The sequence below is a fragment of the Nelumbo nucifera genome, chromosome 4 (assembly GCF_055504915.1).
Source record: "Nelumbo nucifera cultivar China Antique chromosome 4, China Antique-T2T, whole genome shotgun sequence".
In the NCBI taxonomy this organism is placed as follows: domain Eukaryota; kingdom Viridiplantae; phylum Streptophyta; class Magnoliopsida; order Proteales; family Nelumbonaceae; genus Nelumbo; species Nelumbo nucifera.
The window spans coordinates 23,417,966-23,429,604 of NC_142652.1; the positions used below are offsets into that span (position 1 = coordinate 23,417,966).

Here is an 11,639-nt window from a genome sequence, read left to right on the forward strand (position 1 = left end):
ACCACATATCCTCTGCAAATCTTGTTGGAAAGTTTCCGAATGGCCTAAGATCAAAGCTAAGATAAATCGTATTTGTCTGTTTAATCTGAACCGGACCGGAAAAACCGGTAACCGTTCAGCCCCCCGGTCCGGAATACTGTAAATCGTTAAATCCTAAAAAACCGTTGAAAAGGTCAGAAAACCGCTGACCCGGGAAGTCGAACCGTAAACCGTTCGACTCGGGCAGCGGTTCGCGGGTTACGAATTTCATTTTCGCTAATTTAAAAAAAATAATAATAAAAACAAGAAAAAGACTCCATTTCCCTCGGATTCCCAGCTCTTACGAATTTCATTCGCGGGTTATGAATTTCATTTTCGTTCTAACCCTTCCCTCCTCTCAGCCCTCGTACCCCGACTGACGACCTGCGGCAGCCACGATCGATGGCGATTCACGGCGACCGGCGACGGCAGTGAGCTTCATCTACGGCGGTTTGCATAACCTCTATTTATCAAGAGGACTTGCAGCGGCGGTCAGGGGTTTCTAACATGCTACGGCAGTAGCAGTTGAGCCGATCTCTGTCATACCATATTATGATGAACCCTTGTTTTATATTTTCTGAAATCCTTTTCTAATCGCCTCAACTAGGAATGCAGAATAGAATACATGTTTGCCTATATTTATTTTTATTTTATTTTTGGGACTTATGTGATTTCGTCTTTTTTTCTTGCCCATGGAATGATGGAATATCCTTATGACGTGAACATCTTCTTCTGTAATTTTATTTTATTACAGAGATTGAGGGGATGGAGTCTGATTATTATAATAAAAAAAATTCTGTTACTGAGATTTCATGCTTATTCAACTCTTTTTCCTGTCATTGTTATTTTTTTTTTCTGCCATTCTCAAGATGATTAGACTTTCTTGTTTTAAAAAGTATTGCTGTGGGCGACATACATTTTACTGTATAGACGACCTTTTAATTTTTCATAGGTAAGATAGAAACAAAAACCTAGACTGCATTACCAAATCCTTGTTCTCGTTGTCTTCTGAACAAATTGTTCCAGTGGAATGTCAACTATGCAGTTTACCACTGTCTAGTTTTCTGGTTAAATGCCATATCGTTGCAATGAAGAAATGTATATTTGGTGGATGTTCTACTTATAACTGGGTATATGTTATTAGCTCTGTCTCTTCCTTAAGCTTACCTACCTACACTGTTTTTGCAATTTTCGTGCCATAAAAGAGATGTCTTTTTCCCTGTATGAGTTGCTTATGGATGTGTCTGAGCATTAAAAAATATTAGTTCTTCTAACTAGGAGGAATCTAAGACTTGTATTCAGGAATGGACTTATCCATGGATATCTGTCCAAAAGAAAAAGGATTATCTTCCAAGCTTTAGTTTGCTGAACTTGAACTGAATACAACCTGAGTTCCCCTGCAAGCCTATTTCTTGTTAATGTACCAAAGCAGTCTCCTCATTACACTTTCAAGTTTCTTTCAAAATTGAAGTAATTTTGCCAATGGAATATTTATTTAATGTACTTATTTAGTAAACAGTAGAAGTAGGTTTAATGTACCAAGGCAGCCTCCTCATTTTCTTAACTTTCTTTACAGCCTTGACAAATAATACAATTTAAGAGGCTTAAGATATGGAAATTCCTATGCCCAAAATAATTATATTTGAACTTTATTGAGGATATGCCCACTACCTGAAAAAATTGAAGAAAAGTTCACTGGTAGTTATTGACTTATTATTAGCCTACCTTTAAAAGATGCTTTTCCTTGATTGTAACTGATTAGGTAGTTCAAAAGGACAGCTTATGTTAGTAAGGCTTTCTGAACCTTGTTATGTCCACTTCTTTACATTGTTGGTCCTGTGTGGTTAATACATCTATTGATTCTATTCACTTCCATTGATCTAATTGCTAGAGTTTTTGAGTTTCTAATACTATCCTTTTCTCTTCTGGTGAATATGAACCTCTAAAGAGGTTTAAAGGTCGCCAAAGAAATATTTCCTGACACAAAGACATCTGTTTTGTTGTCAATCATTTAAATTTACAGTTTGTAATATGATTGGTGTTTAAATTTACAGCATGAATGTTTAGGAAAACATTGTTTGAAGTTTAGTCAACTATATGTTTATATGAACTAGATAAGAAAATTGTTTGAAGTTTAGGAAAACATTGTAAGTTTAGTGAACTCTATGTTTATATGAACTAGATAAGCAAATTGTTTGAACTTTAGAAAAACATTGTCAGTTTAGTGAACTCTGTGTTGGTATGCATATCTGGGCTTCTTAGCCTCATATGGCATTAATTTTTGCATTCACAGTGTTTTCTCCCAGTTTTCTGTTTCTGCTCTTTTTATTCTGAATTCATTTTAATTGTTGGAAATTCCATGAATTGCAGCAATAGGTCCTCTTGGAAATCAATGGGAAATCAGACTTCTTTTCTTGTCTCCTTTTTTACTCAAAAACCATTATAACTAAAATAAAAGGGCAGCCCAGTGCACAAGTCTCCTGCCAATGCAGGGTCTGGGGAGGGACAGGTGTATGCAGCCTTACCCCTGCACATACAGAGAGGCTGTTTCCAAGTTTGACCCTGGTCACCCAGGTCAAAATGGAGCAACCCAACCGTTGTGCCAAGGCCCACCCTCTCCAATTTAAACTAAAATATAAAACCCAATTTTTTATGTATCTGGAAGGATTATGTTCACTTTAGTCTTTTTATTCTTACTATTGTTGATAGCAGGGCTTAGATGATGCTCCATTGAGAAACCAACCCGAGGAAAGTTCGTTGTTTTGCTTATTTCCATCACATTTTCAGTAAAAAGGAGTTGAAAGAAAGATTATAAATAACATGGGAAACCCTGAGCAGCCCAAAAGGAGAGTGGCATTTGTTCTGATTGATGGACTGGGTGATGTATCAATTCCAAAATTTGGGTACCGAACTCCTTTGCAAGTGGCCAAAATACCCAACTTAAATGCCATTGCTTCTGCTGGAGTTAATGGGCTGATGGACCCTGTTGAAGTGGGTTTGGCTTGCGGTAGTGACACAGCTCACCTCTCTTTATTGGGGTATGACCCAAGAGTTTATTATAGAGGGCGAGGTGCTTTTGAGTCCATGGGTGCTGGATTGGCAATGTCACCTGGTGACATTGCTTTCAAGGTGAATTTTTCTCTCTCCAGGTTTTATTTATCTTCCATGCTTCACTGTATTCCTTTTTCCCCCTTTTAAGTACATCAACATACATTATGCAACATTTGATGATCAAATAATATGAAAAAGGAAACTATCCATACAATTGTATTTGTGTATTAGTTTGTGTTAGAGAGTGAGAGTGAGAGAGAGAGAGAGAGAGAGAGAGAGAGAGAGAGAGAGAGAATTTTGGGTTGATGGTTCTGTCTTTCACAATATGAAGTCACATAAGGTAAAACAGGTATCCACGTAGCAGTGATCAGTGTAATTTAGTATCATGGCTCATGACTTAATTCATGCCATATAATACCTTTTGGATAAAACTATGCAATATGAAAAATACTATGTAATATTGCATTCCTTATGATTTGCTTTGTAACAATACAAAGAGAATTTGAGGTTAATATGCAAATTGGTATTTGTGCACATATTTCAAAAAATAAAATATACATATTATTTTGACAGTAATAAATAGTAGTACCTCACCATGTTGACAGTGATAAAATAGTACCTATTATGTTGGTGGTACTAAATGTTCATCTTCCCCATAATATATCCTTCACCAGATAAGTGGAATTTATCTATTGTACTGAAATTTACTTAGACAGGAAGAGTGCAAACATAGATGCTGAAAAAATATCCAAAAAGACAGGTCAGAGCACCTAGGTTGACTCTAAACTTACAGTAGTAAATGTTCATCTTCCTGTATCTACACATGACTCCATTCACAGTAATACATCCTTCATCAGATAAGTGAAATTTATCTATTATACTAAAATTAACTTTGACAGGAGGAGTGCAAGCATAGATGCTGAAAAATATCCAAAAAGACAGGTCCAAGCACCCAGGTTGACTATAAATTTAGGAATAACCACTGGATAGTAGTTTATATTCTATAGGAGGCAGGAGGCTGAGGGAGCCAATCCTTTTCTAAAAATGTCTCTTGTTAAGTAAAAAATTCTGAGGTTGGGACTTGGGACCCAATTTCCATGTATCTTCAAGTTGTTACCGAAATGATTTATATGGATAATGCTGAATTTCTTTAGGATAATGTCATGTTTAAGAATATCATGGTTCTATTATAGTGCAGTAATGTTCTAGAGTTGTGTGGTTGTAGGCTTGTAGCTTATAACTTAAATCAAGTAAAGGGGAAATCATCATTGTCTACTGATGAGTTTTAAATCTTATTGGCAATCACATACCTTGTGTGATTGTAACCTAACAATCTCCTTTTAACAAGTGGGGGAGGTGGGTATGTGGAAAGGGTTTGAAGTGACTCCAGGAGGGGAAAGGGTACAACTTTTGCAGTTTGCGGATGGCACCCTCTGCTTTATTGTTGCAGATGTAGATCAAATAGAACTAATGTTAGGGGTCCTAAGCTTGTTTGAAGTAGTGGTGGGGCTGAAAGTCAATTGATCAAAGAGCAGACTAATCCCTGTGGGAAATGTAGAAAATATAGATGAGCTGGCTGAGATGCTGACATGTCAGGTCATCTTTCTGCCAACTATTTATCTGGGTCTCCCCCTGGAAGCCAAATGCACCTCTTCCTTGGTTTGAGACCCTGTTTTGGAGCGCATGGAAAAGAAGCTTGCCTCTTGGAAAGCCATTATCTATCCTTGGGAGGTAGAACCACCCTTCTAAAAAGTTCCCTCTCTAATTTGCCTTCTTAGAGGGATAGTGGCCCAAAGGATAGAAAAACTTAGAGGGATTTTCTGTGGAAAGTGTGAGAGGAGGAAAAAAAGATTCATTTAGTTAATTGGAACCGGGTATGTGCTCCAAAGCTGAAAGGAGGCCTTGGAATCAGGAGAGTGAAGATCTTTAATAACGCGCTGTTGGGTAAATGGATTTGGAGATTTGAGAAGGAAAGAGGAAGTTGGTGGAGAAACTTAATTGCTGCCAAGTACAGTACAGTTAGAGGTGACTGGATAACCATTTCATATTTGCCTTCCTTAGGTTTCTCAATATGGAGGAAAATCATGGATACTCTACCTTATTTCAGCAGAGGGCTAAGTCCTAAGTTGGGCAATGGTCAAAGGCTGAACTTTTGGAAAGATCCATGGTGTAGTAGTAGGCCTTTATCAGAACTATTCCCACAGTTGTATCAAATTACAGAGAATCAGAATGTGGCTGTGGCTGACTGTTGTGAAGTAAGTGACAGCTCTGAGATGTGACTCTGTCCTTCAAATCTGATATAAAACTGATAAAAGAAATAAGGAAAAGTAAGAGAGAAAGAAAGGTTACAATAGAATAGAAGAAGAAGATGGAGAAGAAGAAGAGAGTTCGATGGTTCTCTCTCTCCCTTCACTAATCTTTTATTAAACTTAATTAATCATGCTAATTACGAGTCTGCCCTTTAAGTGGGCGGCCAGCAAAGCAGTAACTTAAGAAAACTTAAAAAGATGTTAACAGGCCCATTAACACATAAAACAGTTATAACATTACTTAAACATAAAAGAAATATTAGGGTCCATTCGGCCTAGTCTCTCTACACTCTGTTTCCTGGTGCCACTCCTTCCAAAGACACTTCCAAGATTGGGAAATTGGTGAGGTTGTTGACTTGCTTGAACTGCTCTCTAGTTAGACATTGGACCTGAACTTTGAAGACAGTTGGAGCTGGAATTGGATTGCAGATGGCATTTTTCAGTCAGATCTTTTGTCAGTAAACTTTCAGATATAAATATAGCTGATGTGCCTGCATCCAAAATTTGGAACCCAATCTCCCCCTCAAAAATCAATGCTCTGGTCTGGGCTGCAGTGTTGGACAGGTTCTGAGTGAAAGTTAATCAGTCCTTACATTTTGACACTCATGCTTTCTTTCTCACTTTGTACCTTAAAAAGGAATATCCAACAAAACCAATATCCAAAGAATTTATTTGAAGAAAAAAAATCTTGATTTTAATCATTTATTTGTTAAGTATTAAATAAGAATCTATTTGCATCAATTCTTAGTTAGTGTTTTATTGCATGTAACAGATGAGGGGATTTAAAAGAAAAAAGAACACTCAACAAAGTGTTTTCCCAACTATACGGATTGGCTACATAAGTCTTGTTTCACCATTCCACTCTTTCAAGGGATAAAAACAAGATATAATAAAACATAAAAGTGAGTGAATTGTTAAATTTTAGCCATGAATGATTTATTCTATAGGCTAATAAAGAAAAAGAAACTAATAATACCACTTTGCAAACCCATGAATTATCCTTTCTACCATAGTCCATACAAAAATGATATTAAACTTGTTGGCCTTTGAACTAAACCACAATTAATTGGCTAGCCTCAATTTTACCAGAAAAACTGAAGTTTTCACTCCATCTTGTTTGACTTTTCATCATAATGACTTCTATATTCACATGGTGTGGGAACATTTTGAATCATTTAGCTTTCCATTCTCCCTTTTCTTTTCTCCAATGTTGCTATTTCAGTTGCTGATGCAATATCATTTTGATATCCAGTCAAACTTTGCAACCCTGGATGAGGAAACTGGAATAGTCACCAGCAGGAGAGCTGACAGGCACTTTGAGGAAGAGGGGCCCATCCTTTGTGCTGCTTTGGATGGAATGAAGCTGCCATCTTTTCCCGAATATGAAGTCAAAGTCAGGTGTGGAAAATTCTAACTTGGCAGAAAATAAATTTAAAGGAGGAAAGAAAGACCCTGTTTTTTTTTTGTTTTTTTTTTCCTTTCTTTCCAAGAACTACTGAAGGTTCCATAACACAAGTATCTATATTACTATATAATCTCCAGCCTTGAATACCAGTTATCAAGCCTGACTAGTTTCCTGCAACTTATTTTCAAATAGAAAAAGATATTCAACTAATTTTATATATGCTTACTTAATGTTGATAATTTCATTAAGTAAACAAAGAAGTTTAACATAGTATGATCTTCTGAAGATATGCAACAGAACACAGATGTGGAGTTGTTGTGAAAGGGCCAAATTTGAGTGGAAATATATCAGGGACAGATCCTTTAAAGGATAATCGATTACTTTTGAAAGCTGAGGCTCTTGATGATTCTAATGAAGCAAAGCACACAGCTGCAGTTGTCAATGAGTTATCCAAGGAGATATCAAGAATTTTGGTCTCTCACCCAGTGAATGCAAAACGTGTAGCAGAAGGAAAGAACATTGCAAATGTGGTCCTCCTACGAGGATGTGGTATCAGAATTGAGGTAGTTGTCACAACTAAAGTACTAAATCTAAATCTATCATCCTTTTCCTTTTCCCTTTTTTTATATACAATTGGTGGGTCTTCAATTATGGAAATGAGTAGCATTTACTGGATTGGGACTAAATTTTCTTTTCATCTTTTCTCATGTATCTATTGATGCATGATAATTAAGTAGCATTACTTGAACTTTTTCCCCTTTCTTTCATGATACATTAAGGGGAAGAGAAATTTGGTGAAACAAAAACAAAATTACAGAGAATTTTCTTGAAATCATCAATAAAGTATTTTCACAAGACAAGCAATACAAACTGTTAGTGGTGTTAGTGAAGGGGTATTTCAGTCTTTGTACTTGTTGAGAATGCTGATGTGTACTGTTATGTTAGTTCGAGTGCCTCTTACTTAAAGAAGGGCACTCAAGTCTTTTTCAATAAGTCAATAATATAATAATAGGTCTGGCCGAATCAAGGGATTAACTTTTTTCCCTAATTCGAACCAGCCTTTCTCTCTTTTCTCTCTTCTCTCTTTTCTTCTTTCCTCTCCTACTTCTTGCTGTCTACTTTACTCTACAGTCAACGAACAAGACAGAATTCTATGGCAGGTCAAACTTCAACATGGTATCAGAGCTAGGTTCACCAAATCAGACTTGCTAGAATTCTGCCTTCTGCGCATTCGAATTAGGGTTTCACTTGGGGTTCTCAGTTGTGAGTTGGAGACTGGGAAAAGGGCTGAAAAGGAGTGATCGCCCTCTTCCCTAGGAGGTCTCTATGCCTCTGATTGTGTCGTTGGTGATTGGTTGCTGTGGTTTCTAAGCCCTAGTTAGGGCTGGTACGTGTGGTGCAGTGGTGTCTCAGCCCTTACCTCTCCAGAGTGGTGCCGTGCTATGGAAGAAGAGCTCTCTGCTTTGCATCATAATCACACTTGGGATCTCACCGCTCTTCCTCCTGGGAAGCAGGCTGTCGGTTGTAAGTGGGTGTATAGTGTTAAGTACTTGCCAGATGGTCGTGTTGAGCGCCTGAAGGCGCGGCTGGTTGCCAAAGGGTACTCCCAAACCTATGGCATTGACTACACGGAGACGTTCTCCCCGGTTGCTAAGATAGGATCAGTTCGTGTCGTCATCTCCCTTGCAGCTATGTCTGGTTGGCCTCTCCATCAGCTCGATATCAAAAATGCCTTTTTGCATGGGGATTTGCTCGAGGAGGTCTACATGGAGCAACCACCTGGGTTTGTTGCTCAGGGGGAGGATGGTAAGGTATGTAGACTTAAGAAGGCTATTTATGGACTTAAACAGTCCCCTCGAGCATGGTTTGGTAGGTTCAGTGAGGTGGTCAAGAAGTTTGGTCTGAAACAGTGCCAAGTTGATCACTCTGTCTTCAGTCTTGACTCTTCGGCAGGTAAAATAATATTGGTGGTGTATGTGGATGATATCGTTGTGACTGGGAATGATAAAATGGGCATTGACAGATTGAAGGCATTCCTACAGGAACACTTTCAGACAAAGGACCTTGGCAAGTTGAAATACTTTTTGGGCATAGAGGTAGCAAGATCTAAGCATGGCATTAATTTGTGCCAGAGGAAATATGTGCTTGATTTACTGGAAGAAACAGGATTGTTGGGTACTAAACCGGCTGAGACACCTATGGAAACAAATACGAGGCTGAGCAGTGATATAGGTGAAGTGTTTGAAGAGCCTGGCAGATACCGACGACTTGTAGGCAAACTAAACTATCTAACCATTACTCGGCCAGATATTTCATTTGCGGTTAGTGTGGTGAGTCAGTTCATGCAGAAACCTTTGGTCCCACATTGGAATGCAGTGCTAAGGATTGTGAGGTATCTGAAAGGAGCTCCTGGTCGTGGTCTGCTGTACAGAAGTGGTGGAAAACTGGTAGTAGAAGGATACACCGATGCTGATTGGGCAGGTTCTATGTCTGATAGACGATCTACCACAGGCTATTGCACCTTTCTGGGGGGTAACCTGGTAACATGGAAAAGTAAGAAGCAAACAGTTGTGGCAAGAAGCAGTGCAGAAGCGGAATATAGGGCCATGGCACATACTGCTTGTGAACTAGTGTGGCTGAGGAACCTTCTACAGGAGATAGGATATGACATCAGTACTCCAATGAAGCTCTACTGTGACAATCAGGCAGCGGTTCATATCTCTTCCAATCCAGTGTTTCATGAAAGAACCAAGCACATCGAAGTTGACTGTCATTTTGTGAGAGAGAAGGTGCTGAATGGGGTGATAGAAACTGCATATGTTAGTACGGGAAACCAGTGGGCAGACTTGTTTACAAAAGGCTTGAGTCGGGGGAGAGTGGACTACATATGTAACAAGCTGGGATTATATGATATATACTCACCAGCTTGAGGGGGAGTGTTAGTGGTGTTAGTGAAGGGGTATTTCAGTCTTTGTACTTGTTGAGAATGCTGATGTGTACTGTTATGTTAGTTCGAGTGCCTCTTACTTAAAGAAGGGCACTCAAGTCTTTTTCAATAAGTCAATAATATAATAATAGGTCTGGCCGAATCAAGGGATTAACTTTTTTCCCTAATTCGAACCAGCCTTTCTCTCTTTTCTCTCTTCTCTCTTTTCTTCTTTCCTCTCCTACTTCTTGCTGTCTACTTTACTCTACAGTCAACGAACAAGACAGAATTCTATGGCAGGTCAAACTTCAACACAAACATATGATTTTGCTAATTTGGAGAATTCAAGCACCTGATCGCATCTCTGGAAATTTATTTTGCTCTTTTGTTTACCATGCAGGTTCCTCCATTTGAAAATAAACATGGACTTCAGCCATGCATGGTAGCTCCCACCAAAATTATAGCAGGGCTGGGTCTTTCACTCAGCATTGATATCTTAGAAGCTCCTGGAGCAACTGGAGACTATCGAACACTTCTAACATCCAAGGCAACCGCTATAGCCAATGCACTTTCTGCTCCACTACAGTCATGTCCCCGTGTTTTTGTACCAGGAGAGGATGAGTACAAGCCAGGCCATGCTGACGGTTATGACTTTGGTTTTCTTCACATCAAGGTGGTAATTCAATGAGTTATTTATAATATTTATCACTTTTTTTGGGGGATCTTTCTACAATCCACATGTCCATATTTACAACCTCAAAATCCATGTCCTTAGAACAAGAGTAGTTCTCACTATGTTGATGTCTTCATATCCTTGTTATTTGCAATATGTGGATATGTATGCATGTATAATCGTGGTTTTCTAGGAAAATTTTTCTTGCCTTCATTTTATTACAGAAATGCTAATTCTCTAGTTGGTGGCTGTCCCAACAGGCAATAGATGATGCAGGTCACGATAAGGCAAGCATTTTCAAGGTCAAAGCCTTAGAAGCTGTTGACCGAGCAATAGGTCAGCTGGCCAAGCTCCTCTGGCAGGCAGAATCGACTGGAAACTTCAAATATTCTCTTTGTGTCACTGGTGACCACTCCACCCCAGTTGAGTATGGAGATCACAGCTTTGAGCCAGTCCCATTTGCACTGTGCCGGTTAGAGGATTTTGTTGGTGCTGTGGGAGGGAATGACATTGTTATGGGAACCTCCCTAGATCCATTCCCTCTTCCAACTGTCAAGACTGATGAAGACCTAAAAGAAGACTTGGGTATAGAAGAGGAGAGAAACATCTTGCAAAAAGCTTTCAGTGGTGATTCTGTTAGTGAGTTCAATGAGATAGCAGCGGCAAGGGGTTGTCTTGGGCGCTTTCCAGGAGGTGAAATGATGGGAATAATAAAAAGATTTCTTAAATTGAAACTTTGAGTAGCAGTTTTTGTTGGGAAGGTTTCTGGAATTTGTTTCAAAAACCTAATAAATAATTAATGGGTTTGACTCGTTATATTCCTAACTTGATTATTTTAACATGGGATTCTACCATTAATTGGAATAACAAAAGAATTATTTTCTGAACAAGTCTTCTAATTTTGCGCTCTTCAACAGGGTTATATCTCACCAACTGATAGTGGTTCAGTTGGCAGGGTCTCTGCCTCGTTGTAGCGGATACTTGTGATGGGAATGGGCTACCCCCTGTTATCTAGAGTGCAGATGGTCTTATGAATCAGGAATAAAAAGGGGGTTCTGTCTCCGTAAAAGGAACTACAGACTTGGGCATTTGATGTTCTGAATTGATAACCATCTAAATGCAAATTCTAATGTTAAAATTACATGTTTTTAAAGTTAACAAAAGATGGGGAAAAATATACGTGAATACTTGTAAAATGTACAAGTAAATATCTTGCGTGGTAAGTTAGACTTAGATTTGTGGGTTTTCATCTCCCAT

At 38.6% G+C, this 11,639-nt stretch overlaps 1 protein-coding gene across 3 annotated transcripts; it reads left to right on the plus strand.

Annotated features, from left to right (window-relative positions):
• Positions 1-300: 300 nt before the first annotated feature.
• On the plus strand, positions 301-11,272 carry LOC104597802 (uncharacterized). 3 transcript variants are annotated; one of them, XM_010259523.3, is made up of 6 exons: positions 302-542; positions 2,731-3,147; positions 6,631-6,776; positions 7,070-7,346; positions 10,110-10,382; positions 10,643-11,272. In XM_010259523.3, the coding sequence occupies exons 2-6, from the start codon at positions 2,839-2,841 to the stop codon at positions 11,120-11,122; spliced, it is 1,485 nt and encodes a 494-aa protein (XP_010257825.1). In that variant the 5' UTR covers positions 302-542; positions 2,731-2,838; the 3' UTR covers positions 11,123-11,272. The 3 variants fall into 3 exon arrangements, with proteins under 3 accessions (XP_088759208.1, XP_010257825.1, XP_088759207.1); XM_088903081.1 differs by having other exon boundaries at positions 302-3,147; XM_088903082.1 differs by lacking the exon at positions 10,110-10,382 and having other exon boundaries at positions 301-3,147.
• Positions 11,273-11,639: the final 367 nt, after the last annotated feature.

Excerpts from the sequence above, each read along its gene's own strand:
- LOC104597802 (XM_088903081.1), top strand. The coding sequence starts at position 2,839 with ATGGGAAACCCTGAGCAGCCCAAAAGGAGAGTGGCATTTGTTCTGATT. Across the intron at positions 6,777-7,069 it reads GAATATGAAGTCAAAGTCAG|ATATGCAACAGAACACAGAT; the intron begins GTGTGGAAAATT and ends GATCTTCTGAAG. Across the intron at positions 10,383-10,642 it reads TTGGTTTTCTTCACATCAAG|GCAATAGATGATGCAGGTCA; the intron begins GTGGTAATTCAA and ends CTGTCCCAACAG.